Here is a 25,420-nt window from a genome sequence, read left to right on the forward strand (position 1 = left end):
ACTTCTCTTATCTTTACTTACCTCAACCCCAAAGTAGATAATCAATTGCCCCTCACAATCCCAGGGCAGCAGCTCTTTCTGCCCATGAGTCCTGTCATCTTGCTTTAATAAAATCACCTTTTGTTTTTGCACCAAAGACATTCAAGAATTATTTCTTGGGGGCGCTAGGTGGTTCAGTAGGTTAAACGTCTGTCTTTGGCTCAGGTCACGATCCCAGGGTTCTGGGATGGAGCCCTGCATCCATGGGTTCCCTATTGAGTGGGGAGCCCACTTCTCCCTCTCTCTGCCTCTCCTCTCTGCTCTTGTGCTCTCTCTCTCTCTTTCATGCTCTGTTTTTCTTTTTCTTTCTCTCTCAAGTAAAGAAAAATTTTTTTTAATTTATGTTTTATTTCATTTAAAAATAATAAATATTCATGATGTGGGAAACAAAGGTAGAAGGAAATGTAGATAAAATTAAATGTCCTTATAACCTGCAGCCTATTGACAAATACTTGAGGCAGGCCAATATACGGTTCTTCTAGGAGGCTCTCAACTGCCTTAAAGTTAAGCCTTGTTAGAGGGATAAAAAACTTTAATGTGACAATAGCTAGGTCTCTGGTATCCTTCGAGTCTCCTTTAGCATATGAAAATCCTTTGGAACTTCTCTTATCTTTACTTACCTCAACCCCAAAGTAGATAATCAATTGCCCCTCACAATCCCAGGGCAGCAGCTCTTTCTGCCCATGAGTCCTGTCATCTTGCTTTAATAAAATCACCTTTTGTTTTTGCACCAAAGACATTCAAGAATTATTTCTTGGGGGCGCTAGGTGGTTCAGTAGGTTAAACGTCTGTCTTTGGCTCAGGTCACGATCCCAGGGTTCTGGGATGGAGCCCTGCATCCATGGGTTCCCTATTGAGTGGGGAGCCCACTTCTCCCTCTCTCTGCCTCTCCTCTCTGCTCTTGTGCTCTCTCTCTCTCTTTCATGCTCTGTTTTTCTTTTTCTTTCTCTCTCAAGTAAATAAAAATATTTTTAAAAATAATTATTTTTTTGGCAGTTGGCTCTGGACCTCATCAACATTCAAAAACTACATCAATATTATAAATAACATTTTTATGAAAAAGTAACCAAAACAAAATTTAGTGATAGGAGTGGCATTGCTTTACCTTTTTGGAGATCTCTAGTGTCTGGCTCAATAGAAGTCAACTGAATTCTCCTATCTACTTCTGCATTTAATCCATTGTAATATGTTATTTCAGTTGAAGTGTATAAAGAAAATTAGGCTTTACACAGACATTTGTAGTTAGAAAAGGAGGATTGTTTTAATAATAGCCTTTCTGGATAATTGTGATGTTCTTTGATAGTATACCAAAACTTGGCAAGTGGCAGTCTTAGTGATGTGTTTTGGAGTGTGTTATTAGGGTCTGGAACTGATGGCCAAGAAATAATTCATTATGTGGCAGGAAGTAAGAAGATAAAATTATTTGTTTCAAATGATGGGCCCTACTCTGCACAGACATGTTTAAAATCTTCGTTGGTGACCTCTCTACCACTGCTGAATAGTTTTGTGTACTTCTTTTATTTAATGACTTTTTCAACAGATCTAATGAAATTATTTATGCTCTAGGCAGCGGGGAAGATTAAATTCTGAGAACTCATGAAAAGATTTTAAGAAGGTATACAGCATAGGGAATGAAGTTAAATACTATTGTAATACACTTATCATGGTAAGCATTTTAGTAATGTATAAAATTGTTGAATCACAGTGTTCTACACCTGAAATTAATTTAACATATGTTGGCTATACTTAAAAATTTAATAAAAAGGTTTTAAAGAGGAACTACTACTTATTAAAGAATATACAGATTTCTTTTTTTTTTAAGATTTTATTTATTTATTCATGAGAGACACAAAGAAGAGAGAGGCAGAGACACAGAGGGAGAAGAACAGGTTCCTGTGCTCATCACAAGTATCTCCATCACTTATTTCACCCATATCCACCCTGCCCGCCTCCTCTCTAGTAACCATAAGTTTGTTTTCTGTAGTTAAGAGTGTGTTTCTTGGTTTGTCCCTCCCCCCACCCCCCACCGTCGATGTTTGGTTTTGCCTATGGTGAAATCATGTGGTATTTGCTTTTCTCTGACTGACTTATTTCACTTAGCATTATACTCTCCCTCCATGTTGATGCAAATGGTAAGATTTCAATCTTTTTTTTTATGGCCAAGTGATATTCCATTGTGTATAAACACACACACACACACACCACACTTTTATCTATTCACCTGTGGACATTTGCACTCTTTCCATAATTTGGCTATTGTTGATAATGTTGCTATAAACATCTATAAACATCGGGTGCATGTATCCTTTTGAATTATATTTTTATATGCTTTGGATAAATATCTAGTAGTGCTATTGCTGGATCATAGGGTAGTTCTATTTTTAACTTTTGAGGAACCTCCATACTGTGTTTCAGAGTGGCTGCACCAGCTTGTATTCTCCTTTCTCTGCATCTGTTGTTTCCTGTGTAAATTTTAGCCATTCTGATAGATGTGAGGTGGTATCTCATTGTGTTTTTGATTTTTATTTCTGTGATGATGATTGATGTTGAGCATCTTTTCTTTTTTTTTTTTTTTTTTAAGGTTTTATTTATTTACTCATGAGAGACACAGAGAGATAGAGAGACAAAGACACAGGCAGAGGGAGAAGCAGGCTCCATGCAGGGAACCCAGGGTGGGACTCAATCCTGGAACTCCAGGATCATGCCCTAAGCCTAAGGCAGACGCTTAACGGTTAAGCCACCCAGACATCCTGAGCATCTTTTCATATGTCTGTTAGCCATATGTTTTCTTTGGAAAAATGTCTGTTCATGTCTTCTGCCCATTTCTTAACTGGATCATTTGTTTTTTAGGTGTAGAGTTTGATAAGTTCTACTATAGATTTTGGATACTAACCCTGCAAATATCTTTTTTCATTCTGTAGGCTGCCTTTTAGTTTTGTTGACTGTTTCCTTCTATATATTCATGGTTTTTAACTGATGCATTTCAGCTCTACGTAAATGAAGAGTGAAAAATCGTAGTGAGATTAGTTTTGGGTAAAGGATAAATCTGATCTATGAGATTAATTTGTGAGTAAAGAATTACTCCATTATATCATAATTGAACTATTTCTAAGATAATGTCTGTTTTTTAATATATTTACTATATTGTAAATTTGGCACTAGTTTAATTTGCATAAGAGCAGACTCTGTCTTGTATTCCTTTGTAGTGCTTTTCATAGTAGGTATTCAGTAAATAATTGCTTTTAAGTGAGTGAATGAATGTAAGGCTGCTGCTCTTAAGAAATTTAAGAAGGGGTACCTGGATGGTTCAGCCACTTAAGTCCTGCCTTTGGCTCAGATCATGATGTCTGGGTCCCAGATCAAGACCCACATTGGACTTCCTGCTTGGCAGAGAGTGTGCTTGTTCTCTCTCTCTCTCTAATAAATAAATAAAATCTTTAAAAAAAATTGCAACTTAAGGAGATAGACGTAAATACTTAAGTTCTGATTTAGTAAAAAGAGAGCTATCAGTGCAGGGCAATCTGTGCTAAGTGCCAGGTGAGAGGTTAGAACATTAAGTGCTGTAAGAAGGAGTGATCATTTTCAGTAGGGTGACTAAGCAAAACTTACTTCGAGTTGGGCCCTGAAAAGAAAGATTCAATAAAAATAGAGAGGAAATAGAGATTATCAAAATAATCATTTTCTGATTTTGTTATTTCAAATGTCTCTTCATTTTGAACATGGTTTGGAAACTTCACCTTTTTTGACCTTTGGATAAATCTGAAATCTTCATTTCACCAAATATTTCTCCAGGAAGTTCAGGATCATCTTATTTCCCTTGTTCTTCTAATTCATGTCTTCTGTATCATTCTTATCTGCTACTTGTTTATTCTCACTGTTCATCTCTCATCTTTGAGCTGCCTTCAAAGCAGCATTATATAAAGATAATATTCTTTTTTTGCTACGAGTCTTTCCCCTTCCCTGTAACGTCTATTTTAATGGACTTTAGTTTACCTGAGCCATAACTGATGTGGAGCGCCCAAGGTCTTCTGTTATTTCTTTGAGAGACCGCTATGTACTTGGCTTTTCTTCCCAAACCTAAAACATACTTCCTTTTGAACTTAATATGAACATTTTTATTTTTATAATAAATAGTTCTAAAATATTTTTATTATACATAAAGTGAAAATAGAATGCATGTTTTTAAAAATAATGTGTAAAACCAGTTTTCATAAATAATTTTTTGAAGCTACTAGATGCACTCTAAAGAATATAGAGGGCAGCCCCAGTGGCTCAGCAGTTTAGTGCCGCCTTCAGCCCAGGGCCTGATCCTGGAGACCCAGGATCAAGTCCCACATCAGGCTCCCTGCATGGAGCCTGCTTCTTCCTCTGCCTGTGTCTCTGCCTCTCTCTCTCTCTCTGTCCCTCATGAATAAATAAATAAAATCTTAAAAAAAAAAAAGAATATAGAATGATGCTTCTATTAGTGATGATGTATTTATCTTTTCTTCTTTCAAGGCACAGTTCCAGTGCCAGCTCCTTACTGAAGCATCTCTTGAGTTCCCTCCCTTCCTGGAGTATGTTGTTGGCTGCCATTCTCCCTTGCTCGTTGTTTACCTGTCCCTACTAAATTGTGTATATACTTTCTCAGAACAGGGACTGGGATTATTCACTTGCTAATAACCTTTCTTTCCATTTCCCATCTCAGTGCCTTGCCCATAGAAAATAATTAATAGGGGCGTCTGGGTGGCTCAGTTGGTTAATCAGTTAAGTATATGCCATCAGTTCAGGTCATGATCCCAGGGTCCTGGGATTAAGCGCCTTATCGCCTTATTGGGTTCCCTGCTCTGTGGGGACCGTGCATCTCCATCTCCCTCTGGCTGCTGCTCCCCCTTCTTGTGCTTTCTCTCTGTCAAATAAATAAAATCTTAAAAACAACAACAACAACAAAAAACAATAAATGCTTGTCGAGTTGAACTGAATTTATGCTTACCATTTTTTAAATAAGACATATCTGTATTGGATTCCTGGATTTTTTTTTGATATCTGTTTTGAAAGCTACTAAAGAGTACCTAATACTATATTATGCACTTATATGATTTTTTAAAATCTCTAAGTAAAACAGCATATACTGCAACTTTCTTTGTTATTGTTCTGAATTGGAAGGCAAACTTTCTCCCTTTTGATAACTGTTCTGAGCTGATCTAAATACCAAGACAATTCCCAGGTAGCACTTAATTTTTATTTTATTTAAAATCAATTAACACATAGTGTGTTATTATTTTCAGAGGTAGATTTTAGTGGTACATCAGTTGCACATAATAGTCAGTGCTCATTACATCAAGGGCCCTCCTTAATGCCCATCACCCAGTTACCCCATCCCTTCACCTGCCTCCCCTCCAGCAACCCTCAGTTTATTTTCTAAGAGTTTCTTATGGTTTGTCTCTCTCTGATGTCATCTTATTTTTTTCTCTCTTCCCCTATGTTCATCTGTTCTTTTTCTTAAATTCCAGCACTTGATTCTTAACATAGCATGATTGTGGAAATTCCTGATTATGATGTTCAGTGGATCTTTGTCATATCAGAAATGATCTTTTTGGGTCATATTTATTGTTTTCATCATACTTATTTAAAGACTTCAAATATTTTGGCCCCCTCCCCCACATTTTACAGGTCAGGAAACTAAGTCTTAAGCATAAATAAGCTAACACTGCTAGAAAAGGGTCACAGGTATGAATAAAATGTTGCCTGATATAAATTGAGATTAAATTAGATGATATTCATATCTTCTTTCAGCAATAAAGTCTCTGAAGTTCTGGGAATCTTTAACATTATTTGAACAGTTGCATAATCAGTAAAATATCTGACAAAATGAACTTGCTTTGGGGAAAGTTTCGGATTGCTTTCAAGCTCAAAGCAGTTACTGCTCTCATCAACTCATTTGCTGACTGTGCAGGAGGGCTCCTCACAGCGGCAAGGCAGCAATATCAATCATTTTTCCAGCTTTGCCAGGTTTTAATGCTTCTATTTTTTTTTTTCATCTTTCATTCTGGGTGGTGGTTATACACTTGAGCTCTCAATTGTCTACCCCGTTGCCCCACAGCTCTCTTGTATTAGGCAAAATTCAGAACTGGTAAGACTGCTGAGCACACTGGCTCCACCTACTGTCTCACTGAGGCAAACAACTTCCTACTGTTTGTCCCTTGAGAGTTGTTTCAAATTTATGTTTGCAGGTTGCCTTTTCCATCTGACTTTTTTTCTTTTACTTTTGGTATTTGAGTTTTCATTTACCAAAATTGGATTTTATCTATTAAGAAATCTCTAAATTATTGGAATGTTGTTAACCTTGCCTATAATTTTTGAGGGGAGATTACAAATAAATTGTTTGGGGGTATAAAAATGTTGTAGTTTTCAGGTTTAAAAAATTCTTTAAGTCTGTATTCAAACAAGATTCCCTCTGTGGAAAAAAAAATTTTTTTTTGCTTTAATGTTTTAGTATACTTATTGTGTGGTATATGAATGAATCTCTAGTTTTTATTTCTGGAAAAAAACTTAATTGAATTTTCTGGAAGCATCCCAAACCCAATTTAACTCTAAGTAGATGTTATTTAGCCTTCATTTTCTATCATTCATTTATATTTTTAATATTTTAATTTTAAACTGTAAAAACAACCACATTGTAGAAAATACAGAAAAAAGGGGAAAAATCCATTATTTTACCATCTTAAAAAAAAAACAATTCTGTATCATTTTGGTGTTTGGGGAACCTTCAGCAATCATAGTTATGACCAGCCAAGATTAATAGGAACATAGTTTTTGTTTGTTTTTTGTTTTAATATTTTATTTATTTATTAATGAGAGACCCAGAGAGAGGGGCAGAGACATAGGCAGAGGGAGAAGCAGGCTCCCTTTGGGGAGCCCAATGTAGGACTTGATCCCAGGACCCCACTATCGTGACCTGAGCCAAAGGCAGACACTCAGCCGCTGAGCCACCCAGGCATCCCAATGAGAACATAGTTTTATAGTTGTGCTAGTTATCATCTTACTAACCCATCAGCTCCGAATTCATCATTCATTGCATGCTTTGTGAAAATGGACCTGGGCCTTTAGGTTTCCTTTGACAGCTGGCTAAATGTTAAACTTTAGCAACTTTTAAATATATTATTATTTAAAATATTTAAATATTTAAAATTTATTGCTGTAGTCACCATGCTGTATATTAAATCTCCAGAACTTGTTAGTCCTCTAACTGGAAGTTGGTACACCAGTATGTCCTCATCATTCCCCACCCCAACCCTTGGTAACAACCACTCAGTTCTCTATTTCTGAGTTTCATTTTTTTAGATTCTAAATATACTTGAAGTCATATAGTATTTGGTATTAGGGTAATGCTGGATTTGTGCGTACAACTTTGGAAGTATTCCCTTCTCTTCTATTTTTTTGGAACAGTTTGAGAAGGTTTGGTGTTAATCCTTTTAAATGTTTAGTAGAATTCACCAATGAAAACTACTTGTCTTCAGCTTTTCTGTGTTGAGAGGTTTTTGATTATGATTCAGTATCCTTACTTGTTATTGTTTTATTAAGATTTTCTTCCTGATTCAGTCTTGGTGGATTGTATATATCTAGGAATTAATCCATTTTTCTAGGTTTTAACAATTTGTTCGTGTGTAATTGCTCATAGTAGTCTCTCAGGATCCTTTTTGTTTCTGTGGTATTGGTTGTAATGTCCTCTTTTAGTTCTGATTTTATTTATTTGAATTCTCTCGCTTTTTTTCTGAGTTAGTGTAGCTAAAGTTGTGTCAATTTTTAATCTTTAAAAAAAAAAAAAAAAACTAGTTCTTTTTGGGATGCCTGGGTGGCTCAGTGGTTGAGCATCTGCCTTTAGCTCAGGACATGATCCCAGGTCCTGGGATCAAGTCCTGCATCAGGCTTCCTGCATGGAACCTGCTTCTCCCTCTACCTATGTCTCTGCTTCTCTGTGTGTCTCTCATGAATAAATAAATAAAATATTAAAAAAAAAAACTAGTTCTTTCATTCTAATTCAATTATTTCCACTCTGATTTTTATTTCTCTTCTTCTCCTAACTTTGGGCTTAGTCTGTTGTTTTCCAGTACTTTGAGATATAAAGTTAGGTTGTTTACTTGAGGTCTTTTTCCTTTTTTAAAAAAGATTATTTATTTATTTGAGAGACAGATAGTGAGCTCATGGTGGGGGGAGGGGCAGAGGGAGAGAGAATCTCAAGCGGACTTCCCGCTAAGCACAGAACCCAATGCTGGGCTCAGTCTTATGACCCCAAGATCATGACCTGGGCCAAAATCAAGATTCAGACACTCAACCAACTGAGCCACCTAGGTACCCTGAGATCTTTCTTTTTTTTTTTTTTTTTTAAAGATTTATTTGAGAGGGAGAGAGAGCAAGAGAGAACATGAGTGGGGTAGAGAGAAGGAGAAGCAGGCTCCCCACTCATCAGGGAGCCTAACATGGGGCTCTATCCCAGGACTCTGGGATCATGACCTAAGACAAAGGCAGATTCTTAACTGAACCACCCAGGCACCCTTCTTCTTCTTCTTCTTTTTTTTTTTTCTTACTCAGGTATTTATTTCTATAAACTTTCCTTTGGAACTGTTTTAGCTGTATCTCATAAAGTTTGGTATATTGTGTTTCCATTTTCAATTATTTCAAGATATTTTTATTTTTATTTTTTTCCAAGATATTTTTAACTGTACCTTTTGATTTCTTCTTTGCTTCATTGGTTGCTCAGGAGTATGTTGTTTAATTTCCACATATTTGTGAATTTCTAGTTTTCCTCCATGTTATTGATTTCTAGTTTTATACTACTGTGGTCAGAAAAGATACTTTCTATAATTTCAGTTTTAAAATTTTTGCTAACATTTATTTTGTGACATATGATCTATCCTGGAGCATGTGTATTCTGCTGCTTTTGGGTGGAATGTTCTACATATGTCTGTTAGGTCCTTTTGGTGTTAAGTGTAGTTTAAGCCCAACTTTTCTGTTTTAGTTTTCTGGATTTACTATTCATTGTTGAAAGTGGGGTAGTGAAGTCTCTCACTATTAATTGCATTTTCTCTTTCTCCCTTCAGAACTGTTAGTGTTTCTTAATATATTTAGGTGCTCTGATGATAGGTGCATACATATTTAGTTACTATATCCTCTTTATGAATTAAGCCTTTGTTATTACATAATGATCTTTTTGTCTTTTGTTACAGTTCTTTTCTTAAAGTCTGTTTTGTCTAAGTGTAGCTACCCCTACCCTCTTTTGGTTTCACTTGCGTGGAATATCTTTTTCATGCCACACTTTGAGCATATGCATCTCATTAACGTAAAATGAATTGATTATAGCCAGCCTACAGTTGGATCTTGTTTTTTATCCATCCAACCACTGTGTAGCTTTTAGTTGTAGAATTTAATCCATTTACATTTATAGTAATTATTGATAGTTAAGGACTTACTAATGCCGTCTTACTGTTTTCTGGCTGTTATATAGTTCCCTTATTCCGTTGTGAATTGATGATTTTTTATAGTTTCATGCTGTGTTTCCCTCTTTATTTTTCTGTAGGTTTTTGCTTTGTGGTTACCATGAGGCTTACATAACACAACTTAAAGATAGAGCATTCATTTTTTTTTTTCAAAGATTTATTTATTTACTTATTCATGAAAGAGAGAGAGAGAGGCAGAGACACAGGCAGAGAGAGAAGCAGGCTCCACACAGGGAGCCTGACGTGGGACTCAATCCAGGGTCTCCAGGATCACACCCTGGGCCGAAGGCGGCACTAAACCGCTGGGCCACCAGGGCTGCCCAGAGCATTCTTTTTTTTTTTTTTTTTTTTTTTTAATTTTTATTGGTGTTCAATTTACCAACATACAGAAAAACACCCAGTGCTCATCCCGTCAAGTGTCCACCTCAGTGCCCGTCACCCATTCCCCTCCAACACCCACCCTCCTCCCCTTCCACCACCCCTAGTTCGTTTCCCCAAGTTAGGAGTCTTTATGTTCTGTCTCCCTTCCTGATATTTCCCAACATTTCTTTTCCCTTCCTTTATATTCCCTTTCACTATTATTTATATTCCCCAAATGAATGAGAACATACACTGTTTGTCCTTCTCCGATTGACTTATTTCACTCAGCATAATACCCTCCAGTTCCATCCACGTTGAAGCAAATGGTGGGTATTTGTCGTTTCTAATTGCTGAGTAATATTCCATTGTATACATAAACCACATCTTTATCCGTTCATCTTTCTATGGACACCGAGGCTCCTTCCACAGTTTGGCTATTGTGGCCATTGCTGATAGAAACATCGGGGTGCAGGTGTCCCGACGTTTCACTGCATCTGAATCTTTGGGGTAAATCCCCAACAGTGCAATTGCTGGGTCGTAGGGCAGGTCTATTTTTAACTCTTTGAGGAACCTCCACACAGTTTTCCAGAGTGGCTGCACCAGTTCACATTCCCACCAACAGTGTAAGAGGGTTCCCTTTTCTCCGCATCCTCTCCAACATTTGTTGTTTCCTGCCTTGTTAATTTTCCCCATTCTCACTGGTGTGAGGTGATATCTCATTGTGGTTTTGATTTGTATTTCCCTGATGGCAAGTGATGCAGAGCATTTTCTCATGTGCATGTTGGCCATGTCCATGTCTTCCTCTGTGAGATTTCTCTTCATGTCTTTTGCTCATTTCATGACTGGATTGTTTGGTGTTGAGTTTATTAATAAGTTCTTTATAGATTTTGGAAACTAGCCCTTTATCTGATATGTCATTTGCAAATATCTTCTCCCATTCTGTAGGTTGTCTTTTAGTTTTGTTGACTGTATCCTTTGCTGTGCAAAAGCTTCTTATCTTGATGCAGTCCCAATAGTTATTTTTGCTTTTGCTTCTTTTCCCTTTGTGGATGTATCTTGCAAGAAGTTACTGTGGCCGAGTTCAAAAAGGGTGTTGCCTGTGTTCTCTTCTATGATTTTGATGGACTCTTGTCTCACATTTAGATCTCTCATCCATTTTGAGTTTATCTTTGTGTATGGTGAAAGAGAGTGGTCCAGTTTCATTCTTCTGCAGGTGGATGTCCAATTTTCCCAGCACCATTTATTGAAGAGACTGTCTTTCTTCCAATGGATAGTCTTTCCTCCTTTATCGAATATTAGATGACCATACATTTCAGGGTCCACTTCTGGGTTCTCTATTCTGTTCCATTGATCTATGTGTCTGTTTTTGTGCCAATACCACACTGTCTTGATGACCACAGCTTTGTAGTACAACCTGAAATCTGGCATTGTGATGCCCCCAGCTATGGTTTTCTTTTTTAAAATTCCCCTGGCTATTCTGGGTCTTTTCTGATTCCACACAAATCTTAAAATAATTTGTTCTAACTCTCTGAAGAAAGTCCATGGTATTTTGATAGGGATTGCATTAAACGTGTAAATTGCCCTGGGTAACATTGACATTTTTACAATATTAATTCTGCCAATCCATGAGCATGGAATATTTTTCCATCTCTTTGTGTCTTCCTCAGTTTCTTTCAGAAGTGTTCTATAGTTTTTAGGGTATAGATCTTTTGCCTCTTTGGTTAGGTTTATTCCTAGGTATCTTATGCTTTTGGGTGCAATTGTAAATGGGATTGACTCCTTAATTTCTCTTTCTTCAGTCTCATTGTTAGTGTATAGAAATGCCATTGATTTCTGGGCATTGATTTTGTATCCTGCCACGCTACCAAATTGCTGTATGAGTTCTAGCAATCTTGGGGTGGAGGCTTTTGGGTTTTCTATGTAGAGTATCATGTTATCGGCGAAGAGGGAGAGTTTGACTTCTTCTTTGCCAATTTGAATGCCTTTAATGTCTTTTTGTTGTCTGATTGCTGAGGCGAGGACTTCCAGAACTATGTTGAACAGCAGTGGTGAGAGTGGACATCCCTGTCTTGCTCCTGATCTTAGGGGAAAGGCTCCCAGTGCTTCCCCATTGAGAATGATATTTGCTGTGGGCTTTTCGTAAATGGCTTTTAAGATGTCGAGGAAAGTTCCCTCTATCCCAACACTCTGAAGGGTTTTGATCAGGAATGGATGCTGTATTTTGTCAAATGCTTTCTCTGCATCTAATGAGAGTATCATATGGTTCTTGGTTTTCCTCTTGCTGATATGATGAATCACATTGATGGTTTTACAAGTGTTGAACCAGCCTTGTGTCCCGGGGATAAATCCTACTTGGTCATGGTGAATAATTTTCTTAATGTGTTGTTGGATCCTATTGGCTAGTGTCTTGTTGAGAATTTTTGCATCCATGTTCATCAGGGATATTGGTCTGTAATTCTCCTTTTTGGTGGGGTCTTTGTCTGGTTTCAGAATTAAGGTGATGCTGGCCTCATCGAACGAATTTGGAAGTACTCCATCTCTTTCTATCTTTCCAAACAGCTTTAGTAGAATAGGTATGATTTCTTCTTTAAACGTTTGATAGAATTCCCCTGGGAAGCCATCTGGCCCTGGACTCTTGTGTCTTGGGAGGTTTTTGATGACTGCTTCAATTTCCTCCCAGGTTATTGGCCTGTTCAGGTTTTCTATTTCTTCCTGCTCCAGTTTTGGTAGTTTGTGGCTTTCCAGGAATGCGTCCATTTCTTCTAGATTTCCTAACTTATTGGCGTACAGCTGTTCATAATATGTTTTTAAAATCGTTTGTATTTCCTTGGTGTTGGTAGTGATCTCTCCTTTCTTATTCATGATTTTATTAATTTGAGTCTTCTCTTCTTTTTAATAAGGTTGGCTAATGGTTTATCTATCTTATTAATTCTTGCAAAGAACCAACTCCTGGTTCTGTTGATCTGTTCCACAGTTCTTTTGGTCTCGATATCATTGAGTTCTGCTCGAATTTTAATTAACTGTCTTCTTCTGCTGGGGGTGGGGTCTATTTGTTGCTTTTTCTCTAGTTCCTTTATGTGTAAGGTGAGCTTTTGAATTTGAGTTCTTTCCAGTTTTTGAATGGATGCTTGTATTGCGATGTATTTCCCCCTCAGGACTGCTTTTGCTGCATCCCAAAGATTTTGAACGGTTGTATCTTCATTCTCATTAGTTTCCATGAATCTTTTTAATTCTTCCTGAATTTCCTGGTTGACCTTTTCATCTTTTAGCAGGATGGTCCTTAACCTCCACGTGTTTGTGGTCCTTCCAAACTTCTTGTTGTGATTAAGTTCTAATTTCAAGGCATTATGGTCTGAGAATATACAGGGGACTATCCCGATCTTTTGGTATCGGTTCAGACCCGATTTGTGACCCAGTATGTGGTCTATTCTGGAGAAAGTTCCATGTGCACTTGAGAAGAATGTGTATTCAGTTGAGTTTGGATGTAAAGTTCTATAGATATCTGTGAAATCCATCTGGTCCAGTGTGTCATTTAAAGCTCTCGTTTCTTTGGATATGTTGTGCTTAGAAGACCTATCTAGTATAGAGAGAGCTAGATTGAAGTCACCAAGTATAAGTGTATTATTATCAAAGTATTTCTTCAGTTTGGTTATTAATTGGTTTAAATATTTGGCAGCTCCCACATTCGGGGCATATATATTGAGGATTGTTAAGTCCTCTTGTTGGATAGATCCTTTGAGTATGAGGTAGTGTCCCTCTTCATCTCTCACTATAGTCTTCGGGGTAAATTTTAATTTATCTGATATAAGGATGGCAACCCCTGCTTTCTTTTGAGGACCATTTGAATGGTAAAGGGTTCTCCAACCTTTTATTTTCAGGCTGTAGGTGTCCTTCTGTCTAAAATGAGTCTCTTGTAGACAGCAAATAGATGGGTCCTGCTTTTTTATCCAGTCTGAAACCCTGCGCCTTTTGATGGGGTCATTAAGCCCGTTCACGTTCAGAGTTAGTATTGAGAGATATGAGTTTAGTAACATCATATCTATTCAGTCCTTGTTTTTGTGGATTGTTCCACTGAACTTCTTCTTAAAGGGGAATTTTAAGAGTCCCCCTTAAAATTTCTTGCAGAGCTGGTTTGGAGGTTACATATTCTTTCAGTTCCTGCCTGTCTTGGAAGCTCTTTATCTCTCCTTCCATTTTGAATGAAAGCCTTGCTGGATAAAGTATTCTTGGTTGCATGTTCTTCTCATTTAGGACCCTGAATATATCCTGCCAGCCCTTTCTGGCCTGCCAGGTCTCTGTGGAGAGGTCTGCTGTTACCCTAATATTCCTCCCCATAAAAGTCAGGGACTTTTTTTCTCTTGCTGCTTTAAGGATCTTCTCCTTATCTTTGGAATTTGCAAGCTTCACTATTAAATGTCGAGGTGTTGAATGGTTTTTGTTGATTTTAGGGGGGGATCTCTCTATTTCCTGGATCTGAATGCCTGTTTCCCTTCCCAGATTCGGAAAGTTTTCAGCTAGGATTTGTTCAAATACATATTCTGGCCCTCTGTCCCTTTCAGCGCCCTCGGGAACCCCAATTAAACGTATGTTTTTCTTCCTCAGGCTGTCATTTATTTCCCTTAATCTATCCTCATGGTAGATTTAATTGCCTGTCTCTTTTTTCCTCAGTTTCCCTCTTTGCCATCAACTTGTCTTCTATGTCACTCACTCGTTCTTCCACCTCGTTAAGCCTCGTCGTTAGGACTTCTAGCTTGGATTGCATCTCATTTAATTGATTTTTAATTTTCTGCCTGATTGGATCTAAATTCTGTAGTCATGAAGTCTCTTGAGTCCTTTATGGTTTTTCTTTTTTTTCTTTTTTTAATTTTTATTTATTTATGATAGTCACAGAGAGAGAGAGAGAGGCAGAGACACAGGCAGAGGGAGAAGCAGGCTCCATGCACCGGGAGCCTGACGTGGGATTCGATCCCGGGTCTCCAGGATCGCGCCCTGGGCCAAAGGCAGGCGCCAAAACGCTGCGCCACCCAGGGATCCCCTTTATGGTTTTTTCTAGAGCCACCAGTAGCTGTATAATAGTGCTTCTGAATTGGCTTTCTTACATTGAATTGTAATCCATATTTTGTAACTCTGTGGGAGAGAGGGCTGTTTCTGATTCTTTTTTTTGAGGTGAGGTTTTCCTTCTAGTCATTTTGCTCAGTGCAGAGTGGCCAAAAACAAGTTGTATTGGGAAAAGGAGAAAAAGAGAGAGAAGGAAAGAAAAGAGAAAAAGAAAAAAGAGAAAGAAGAAAAAAAGGGGAAAAAGAGAAGAAAAAGAGAAAGAAAAAGAAAGAAAGGAGAAAAAAGGAAAAAAAAAGGGAGGGGTGGGGTGGGGGGAAGCAATCAGAAATCAAGAAGAAAGAAAGAAAAAAAAGCACAAAACAAAACAAAAACAAAAAAAACACGGGGGAGTATCTTCCGATTCTGTATACTTTAAGTCCCTTGACTTCCCTTGGAACTGGTCCGTCTCGCTGGTCTTCTGGGGGAGGGGCCTGCTGTGCTGATTCTCAGGTGTTAGCACTTGGGGGAGCTGCTCTGCCCCTGTCTGGTGCAGGGCTCAGTGGGGGTTGTTCGCCCCGTGAGGCCCCGGGAGGAAGCCACAGTGGCGGGGGCAGCTCTGGGAACCTGGAGTCAGCTCCCGCAGTAGCTCCGGGGCTCTCCGTCTGCAGGGCCTGGGGGCTCCGGGGCGGGGCCGCTGATCTGCTCAGTTCCAGGCAGGAGCGTCCTCGCTGTCCTGGGCCCTCCCGGCCTCTGCCTGTCCCGGGGGAGGCCGGATCCTGGGCTGTGTCCCGGCGCCCTGTGCTCCGGCGCCTGTGCTGTTGGATTCGCGCTCCCACCCCGCAGCCCCCTCCGCGGAGCCGCCGCCCGATCCCCTTCGAGCTGTTCCCGGAGCCGCGCCGCCCCCTCCGCGCGGAGCTTCTTCCTCTGCCTGAGCCGCCGCCGCTGAGCTGCTCCCGGGAGCCGCGCAGCCCCCTCCACGGAGCCGCAGCCCGAGCCCCTCCGAGCTGCTCCGGGTCCCGCCGTGCGCGCTGCAGCCCTTAGGGAGCTCGGCGCATCTCCCGGGGCGCAGTTCCTCTGTTACTGTCCCAGGGAGCCCGAGGGCATCCCCGCCTTTCTGGGGATCCTGCTCCAATTCCCGGGGAGCCCCTTTCCGCGGGGAAGGTTGGTGCAGCTCCTGCTCCTCCGGGACGGGTCTCTCCTGTCCTGGGGACACTCGCCCCGGCCTCAGCCCGGCTCCTCGCGGGCCCCTCCCCCTTGGAGGCCTTTTGTTTCTTTATTTCTTTTTTCCCGTCTTCCTACCTTGATAGAAGCGCGAACTCTTCTCACTGTAGCATTCCAGCTGGTCTCTCTTTAAATCTCAGGCCGAATTCGTAGATTTTCAGGATGATTGGAAGGTTTTCTAGGTAATTTGTTGAGGACAGGTGACTCGGAGACCCTACTCTTCCGCCATCTTGCCCCTCCCCCAGAGCATTCTTTTTTTATGCTGATAACTTTACTTACTAAAACTCTACACTTTTATTCCCTTCCTTGTAAATTTTGATATCACAACTTACCTGTTTTTTTATTGCCTGTTCATTAATAAGTTACTGTAGTTTTTAAAAAGTATTTTATTTTAATTTCAGTACTGTTAACATTCAGTGTTATATTAGTTCCAGGTGTACAATGTAGACATTCATCAATTTTATACATTACTCAGTGCTCATTATGATAAGTGTACCCTTAATTCCTATACTCTATATAACTCATTCTTCCCCCAACCCCCACCTCCACTCTGGTAACCATTAATTTGTTCTCTGTAGTTAGAAATGTGTTTCTTGGGTTTGTCTGTCTCTCTCTTTTTTTTTTCCTTTGCTCATTTGTTTCTTAAATTCCATATATAAGTGAAATCATACGGTATTTGTCTTTCTCTGACTGGCTTATTTTGCTTAGCATTATACTGTGTAAATCCATCTGTGTTGTTGCAAATGGCAAGATTTCATTTTTTGTTATGGCTGAAAAATATTGTGTATATATATATACTGCATCTTTATCCATTCATCTATGGATGGACACTCAGGCTGCTTCGTAATTGGCTATTAATTATGCTGCAATAAACATAGGGTGCATATATCCCTTCAAATGAATGTTTTCATATTCTTTGAGTAGATACCCAGTAGTGCGATTATTGTATGGCAGGGTAGTTCTATTTTTAACTTTTTGAGGAACCTCCACTGTTTTCCACATTGGCTACACCAGTTTGCCTTCCTGTCCACAGTGTACAAGAGTTCCTTTTCTCCATATCCTTGCCAATACCTGTTGTTTTTTGTGTTATTTTAGCCATTCTGACTGGTATGAGGTGATTCCCCATTGTGGTTTTGATTTGCATTTCCCTGATGATAAGTGATGTTGAGCATCTTTTCGTGTGTCTGTTGGCCATCTGCATGTCCTTTTTAGAGAAATATCTGTTCATATTTTCTGGCCATTTTTAATTAGATTATTTTATTTTTGGGGTAGTGTATCAGTTCTTTTTGTTTTTTGGACACTGCTCGCTTCGGCAGCACATATACTAAAATTGTATTTTGGATACTAACTTTATTGGATATGTCATTTGTAGCTAATAGTTATTTTTAATGCTTTTGTCCTTTCATCTTTATAAGTTATAGAATTAAGTGATTAATATACCATCATATTACAGTATTAGAGTATTCACACTTGAACCATATACTTACCTTCACCAGTATGTTGTATGTATGTTTTTATATATATTCATGTTAAGAATTAGCATTATTTCATTTCAGCTTGACAGTCTTTCTTTTTTTTTTTAATTTTTAAATTTTTATTTATGGTAGTCACAGAGAGAGAGAGAGAGGGGCAGAGACACAGGCAGAGGGAGAAGCAGGCTCCATGCACCAGGAGCCCGACATGGGATTCGATCCCGGGTCTCCAGGATCGCGCCCTGGGCCAAAGGCAGGCGCCAAACCGCTGCGCCACCCAGGGATCCCTTGACAGTCTTTCTTGTTGCTATTTTGTTTTTAGAGACTGAGAGCGAGAGAGAGAAAGAGAGAGAGTGAGTGGGTGGGAAGGAGCAGAAGGAGAGAGAATCCCGAGGTTCCGTGCTCAGCAGGGAGCCCAACTCGAGGCTTGATCTCATAACCCTGAGATTATGACCTGAGCCGAAATCAAGAGTCGGATGCTTAACCGACCTTGATCCAGGTGCCCTGATCTTGTTTTTTAATGCAAGCGTTTATAGCTATACATTTCCCCTTAGTGCTGCTTTTGTTACATCCTGTGAATTTTGGGATGTGTTTATTTTATGTTGTGTGTATTTTTTATCTGTGTTAAAAGAAATTCATCCACTTTAATTCATCTATTTTCCCTTTTGATTTCTTCTTTGATCTGTTGGTTGTTTAAGAATATGGTATTTGGGATCCCTGGGTGGCGCAGTGGTTTGGCGCCTGCCTTTGGCCCAGGGCGCGATCCTGGAGACCTGGGATCGAATCCCACATCGGGCTCCCGGTGCATGGAGCCTGCTTCTCCGTCTGCCTGTGTCTCTGCCTCTCTCTCTCTCTGTGACTATCATAAATAAATAAAAATTTAAAAAAAAAGAATATGGTATTTATCAAAAAAGTATGGTACTGGCACAAAAATGGATACATTGATTGATGGAATAGAATAGAGAGCCCAGAAATAAACCCATACTTATATAGTCATTTAATCTCTAACAAAGGAGGTAAGAATATACAATGGGCAAAAGACAACCCCTTCATAAATGGTGCTGGGAAAACTGGATAGCTACATGTAAAAGAATGAAACTGGACCACTTTCTTAAACCATACACAAAATGGATTAAAGACCTGAATTAAGACCTGAAATCATAAAACTCATAGAAGAAAACATAGGCAGTAATTACTTTGACATCCATCTTGAAATTACCATGGCAGACTTCCAGTTACCTTGAACTCAAGTCTCATAGCCATTCCAAGCTGCAAAGAGGTCTTGGAAATGTACTTTTCTTAGCTAAGTATCAATGTATTCAGGTTAAAAATTGGGGTTCTTTTATTAAAAAAAAGGGAGAATGATTGGGAAGGCAAATAGCTCCCCCAAAGAAAGGAAAGAATATGTCATTTAATTTCCACAGATTAGTGAATTTTTGTTTTTGTTTGGTTATTTCTAACTTAATTTTCTTGTGGTTGGGGGACATATTTTGTCTGTTATCTATCTTTTCAAGTTTATTGGAAACTTATAGCCTAATATACAGTCTGTCCAAATGTTCCATGTATACTTGAGAATTATGTATATGCTAAATGGTAGAGTGTTCTGTACATGTCCATTAATTGATACTTATCTTGATATCAGCTCCTATGTTGAAAATCATTCATTTGGAATTTTGAATGTTTTGTGTTACTTTATTCTACCCGGAATCAATTTATAAAATAGTTTATCCATTTCTTTCCCCATTTTGCTGCCTATTTCTGCTTTGGGGTATTTATTGCTTCTTTGGTTTTCATGTTTGAGGTTTGTTTTTGTAAAGACAGGAACAAAAATCAGTTGAAGATTCACTGCTAGAAACAAGAAATTAAATATATTACCATAAATGAAATTTTAAAGAGACACGCAAAATACCCCACTTTGTTGCTGTTTTATTCCACAAACAAAAGTAGCACAATACTATATTTTATCCTGTCATTACTGTATCCATAGATTGCTCTCTCAGTCTCTATGGCTATCTTCTCCAATTCATTTTTTGCTGTATTTTTGAGGTTCTTTCTGAGATACTTGCCCTTTTCATCTTTAGAATTTCCTTTAGTGGATGTTCTGATTGAAAAATCTTAGTTTCTTTTTTTTTTTTTTTTTAAGATTTTATTTATTTATTCATGAGAGACACACAGAGAGAGGCAGAGACACAGGCAGAGGGAGAAGTAGGCTTCATGCAGGGAGCCCGATGTGGGACTTGATCCTGGGACTCCAGGATCACGCCCTGAGCCAGGCATCCAAAAAAAAAATCTTAGTTTTACTTGTTATTTTAATTGAATTCTTCTATAAAATCTTTTTGAGTAGAGAATTATTTTCGTTTAGTACCTTATAAATATCTTTTCACCATGTTTCTTAGAAGTCACCAATTTAATTTTTATTAAGGGCCAAGTGTGTGTATTTTTATTTAAAGTGGTATTGACTAATATAATTATTTTCTTGTGTTTTTCCCCTATAGGGAATACAGTGAGTAACCTGATTATGATTATACCTCCAATTTTTGGTGCAATTCAGAGTGTTAGAGATGGACTGGAAAAGCGGTACATTGCTTCTTATTTAGCACTCACAGGTATGTACAACACTTCATCTAAAAATAATGTATAGTATTCACCTGGGTTATTTTTCTCATTCATACCTAAAATTGGTTCTTAATTTTATATTGTTTATTACACAACTGGAATATATTCTGAAACTTCTGACTTAAAATTCCAGTAAACTGAACTGCATGTTGAGTAGTTTTTTTTTTAAATAGAATATTTCAAGCACATAGGAAAGAATAGAGATAATATAACAAACATACCCATGTATCTTTGTCACATATTAGTATTTTGCTATATTTGTTTCAGATTTTTTTCTTTTTTAAGGAAATATACTGTGGATAAAACTTAAGCTATATTTGTATTTCTGCCTGATTTTATTTCCCTCATCCTCCCAGAGTTAACCCCTAACTAGTTTGATTATCATTTTCTCACATGCTTTTGTATTTATACTGCATATATATATATATATATATATATATATATACTTAAAAGTATATATGATATGGTTTGCATATTTTCATACTTTTTATAAAGGATATTGTACTCTGTTTAACCTTTTGCAACTTACTCATATTCGTCTACTTGTCTGTGAGGCAGGGACTATGTCTTGGTTATCTTTGTGTCCCTATTGACTGGCAATTTAGGGATCTTCAGTAAGTATTGGATGGATGGATAAATGAACTCTACCAGAGCATAAGACGGGAAACTCTCTGCCATGTTCTTGCATTATCATCGTAATGACAAAAACAACAAAGTTGATTCTAGTTTGTTTTTTATTTTTATTTTTTTAATTTTATTTATTTATTCATGAGAGACACAGGCAGAGGGAGAAGCAGGCTCCATGCAGGGAACCCAATGTGGGACTCCATCCCAGGACCCTAGGATCACGCCCCGGGCTGAAGGCAGGTGCTAAACCGCTGAGCCACCCAGGGATCTCGGACGGAGAGATTCTAATGCAGACTCCATACTTAGCACAGAGCGCAACATGGCGCTCGCTCGATCTCTGGACTCTAAGATCATGACCCAAGCCTAAACCAAGAGTTGGAAGCTTACTTGACTGTGACACCTAGGTGCCCCTACTTCCTGGGATGTTTTAAGAATGTTTATAAAATATTGACAAATCACAATCAGTAATAACAATAAAATAAAAAGATTTAAGGAACTTTCTGGTTGCCCTAGGATAATGGTGGCCTCCTAAATTAGAATTTGTCCATTCCTTCTCCTGGAAAACTATATAGAGTAAGAAAGTAAATAATGCCACACTTATTTTTTTTTAATTTTTATTTATTTATGATAGTCACAGAGAGAGAGAGAGAGAGAGAGGCAGAGACATAGGCAGAGGGAGAAGCAGGCTCCATGCACCGGGATCCCGACGTGGGATTCGATCCTGGGTCTCCAGGATCGCGCCCTGGGCCAAAGGCAGGCGCTAAACCGCTGTGCCACCCAGGGATCCCAGTGCCACACTTATTTGATACTTTCAGCTTACCATGAGAAAAAGAATATGTGAACTTCAAATCATTTTTAAATAAGCAAAAAACACCAAATTTCAACAGAACTATCTTTGATGTTTTAGACTTGGGGAAGTTTGAAAAACTGCATCGAAGAGAGGAGAGGGATTGAGAGCCTAAGTCTGGAATATATAAATAAATAAAAATTCACCTTAAATGCAAAATTTCTGAAAGTAATCTAAGATTTGGTGGATCACAATACTGGCTAAAGGTATAAATTACTTAAAAGTATTTAAGACCTAAGGTGGCATTTTTGGAAAAGTACTTCTGGGAAAGAGAGAAATAGAAAGGAGTGGGACTAGGGTGCCTGCATGGCTGATTTGGTTAAGCATCTGACTCTTGATTTCTGCTCAGGTCATGATCTCAGGGTCGTGGGATTTGATCTCTGTGTAGGGGTTCATGCTGAGTGTAGAGCTTGCTTGGGATTCTTTTTCTCTCAAAAAAAACAAAATTATTTTAAAGAAGAAAAGGGAGAGACCCTTTGGAGATATGTTAGTGAAGGGAAAGAAGGAAGCTAGAGGGAGGAATTAATATCGTATGGAAACAAAAAAACTCAAACATGTCAGACCCTTATCCTCCATTCCCCACCCTCCCAAGTAAGTAAGTATTCTTTGGAAAAGGGCGTTAAACCTCACTATTCTCACAGAAGGGGGCAGTCTTGAACTAGGAATTTTTTAAGCCCCCCGAAAATCTTTACGCTTTCCATAAATAGACCAAAAGAAGCAGTCTACATCCATATAAAATTACTGTAAAAAGAAAACAGAAAATTAGAATAAGATTTTTTGGCTCCTGGGCATCCTTCCCCTACAACTAGTTACAAAGCAGAAGGAAAGAGTAGCACAAAACTCCTAGCTGAATTAGGTACCCTCAAAGAAATGAATCAAAAATTTAAAAACAAATAACACCTCCTTCTCCCCAAAGAAATAAAATTAGAATTGATTAAATTTAGGAAAAATATTAAGGTTGAATTACAATGTGTTGACAGTTTAATCAGGGCTACTTGAGAAGGCAGAGAAATAAGCAAAAGAATGAAAATGAGATAAAAGGGTCAGAGAGAAAGTAATTGAAATGGAAGAGAGGCAGAGAAGATATCATAAACATATAATTGAAGTCCCTGGAGAAGAAAAACAAAACAGTGAAATAGAGCTTACGTTTAAAACTATAATCCAGGGTCGACTAGATGGCTCAGTGGTTGAGCACCTGCCTTTGGCTCAGGGCATGATCCTAGGTTCCAGGATCGACTCCTGCATTGAGCTCCCTCCATGGAGCCTGCTTCTCCCTCTGCCTGTGTCTCTGCCTCTCTCTCTTATGAATAAATAAATAAATCTTTTTTTAAAAAACTATAATTCAATAAATTTTTTTAGAAATGAAAGAAGAAAAATGAATCTGTGTATTAAAAGGTCCATTTTTACCTCTTAAAACTGACTTGGAATGGTTTACTCTGAAACATAGCCTTGTAAAACCACTGGATTTTAAAAATGAAAAGAAAAGAAAATCCTTAAAGCTCTAGTAAAAAAGGCTGGGTTACAGGGACGCCTGGGTGGCTTAGCAGTTGAGGATCTGCCTTTGACTCAGGGCGTGATCCCGGAGTCCTGGGATCCAATCCTGCATCAGGCTTCATGCAGGGAGCCTGCTTTCCCCCTCTGTCTTGTCTCTGCCTGTGTCTCTGTGTCTCTCATGAATAAATAAAAATCTTTTTTTTTTTTTTTAATTTTTTTTTTTATTTATTATTTATGATGGTCACACAGAGAGAAAGAGAGAGAGAGAGGCAGAGACACAAGCAGGCTCCATGCACCGGGAACCCGACGTGGGACTCGATCCCGGGTCTCCAGGATCGCGCCCTGGGCCAAAGGCAGGCGCCAAATCGCTGCGCCACCCAGGGATCCCAAATAAAAATCTTTGAAAAAAAAAAAAGGCTGGGTTACTTGACTAGGGCAAATAAATTAGGCTGGCATTAGACATCATCAGCAAAACAAAGAAAAGCACCAATGAAACAGCATTTTTAGTGTTGGATTAAACATTAAAAATGGATTTCCTATTCCAGTCAAGTTTTTTTCAAATATCTGGGTTATAAGAAGACATTTTTAAACATGCAGGTACTCACTGACTATTATACATGTGACTCCTTCCTCATAAATCTGTGAGCACTGTACTAAGTTAGTGTCTACTAGCCACATTTCAAGTGCTCAATATTTATATGTGGCTCATGGCTACCCTGTTGGGCAATACAGATACAGAGCATATCCATCATCACAGAAGGTTCTGCTGACTACATTATACTAAGGAATGATGTTTATCCAAGTAAGAGAAAACTGGGAAAACTTTGGCAAAATGTCTGATGATGAGCCTTTAACATATTCAACTAAGGCTGCAACAAGTGGGATAGGGCTGAAGGATAATAGATGGACATTATATAGTCTAATAAGTAAAAAGAGTGAGGGTTTTTTTTTTTAAGATTTTATTTATTTGTTCATGAGAGACACACAGAGAGAGAGGCAGAGACACAGGCAGAGGGAGAAGCAGGCTCTAGGCAGGAAGCCTGATGCGGGACTCAATCCTGGGATTCCAGGATCATGCCCTTGAGCCGAAGGCAGACGCTCAACCACTGAGCCACCCAGGAGTCCCAGAATGAGAAATTTTTTTAATGAGGGAAGGAAAGAGCAAAGTAGAATAAGTTCGTTGACTGTTGCCTATGTAATAATTTGAGTATTAAAGAATATGATTTAAGCATAACAAGTTGGATTATAAAGATCAAATAAGAAAACAAAGGGGGACTCAGGGAACTATAAAATTCATAAGAAATAAAGAAACCCCTGAAACAAAAAAACGCTTTCCTACCTATCAAAAGAAATTTTTTAAAGAGCAAAAAAGACTTACTACTTATAGAAATACTAAATATAAAATGATGTGTAACAATTATAGTAAGATGATAGAGTTGAGATTGAACTTATCATTTCAATTAATACAAATGAGCTTAATTGTCAAAATGAAAACATTTAAAAATTTGCTTACTAAACAAGACTAAACTTTATACAAAAGACACACCTAGGGATCCCTGGGTGGCGCAGCGGTTTGGCGCCTGCCTTTGGCCCAGGGCGCGATCCTGGAGACTTGGAATCGAATCCCACGTCAGGCTCCCGGTGCATGGAGCCTGCTTCTCCCTCTGCCTGTGTCTCTGCCTCTCTCTCTCTCTCACTGTGTGCCTATCATAAATTAAAAAAAAAAAAAAAAAGACCTAAAACAAAATGATTCAGAAAATTTGGAAATCATAAGAAGATAAGGCTAGTGATCTCGATATCATATAAAGTAGAATTCTTATTAAAAAGCATTAAATGTGAAAAAGAAAGACTTTAAAATTCTAGAAGCCATGATTCAGAATGAAAATACAACAGTTATAAATATCTCTGCACCAAATAATACAAATACCATTTTTATATAGCAGAAACTATAAAAGATACAGGGAGAAATAGAACTATAATGATAGAAGATTATAATATGCCACACTCAGTACAAAACAGGTGAAGTGAACAACAAAAATCAACAATATCTAAGACCTAAAACATAACTAATAAAGTTGACATGAATTTATGCTGAATTTCATACCCTTATGGAACATATGCCCTCTTCTCAAGTGTGCATAAAATGTTCATAAGAACAAGAGTGGAACATTAAGTGGAAATAATAAAATAATATATCATCACAGTGCATCCATGCTAAAAATTAACCATTC

General features: G+C 38.3%; 1 protein-coding gene across 3 annotated transcripts in view; it reads left to right on the plus strand.

Moving 5' to 3' along the window:
- Positions 1–25,420, plus strand: part of ACER3 (alkaline ceramidase 3) — a 159,035-nt gene that overhangs the window by 21,638 nt on the left and 111,977 nt on the right. For 2 of the 3 annotated variants that reach the window (XM_041729977.1, XM_041729978.1), the window contains one exon: positions 20,101–20,211. In XM_041729977.1, coding sequence (XP_041585911.1) covers positions 20,101–20,211 — 111 coding nt within the window. Of the gene's footprint in view, positions 1–20,100; positions 20,212–25,420 lie in introns of those variants that run through there. The other variant, XM_041729979.1, reaches the window with a different exon arrangement.

The sequence above is a fragment of the Vulpes lagopus genome, chromosome 15 (genome assembly GCF_018345385.1).
Source record: "Vulpes lagopus strain Blue_001 chromosome 15, ASM1834538v1, whole genome shotgun sequence".
Taxonomy (NCBI): domain Eukaryota; kingdom Metazoa; phylum Chordata; class Mammalia; order Carnivora; family Canidae; genus Vulpes; species Vulpes lagopus.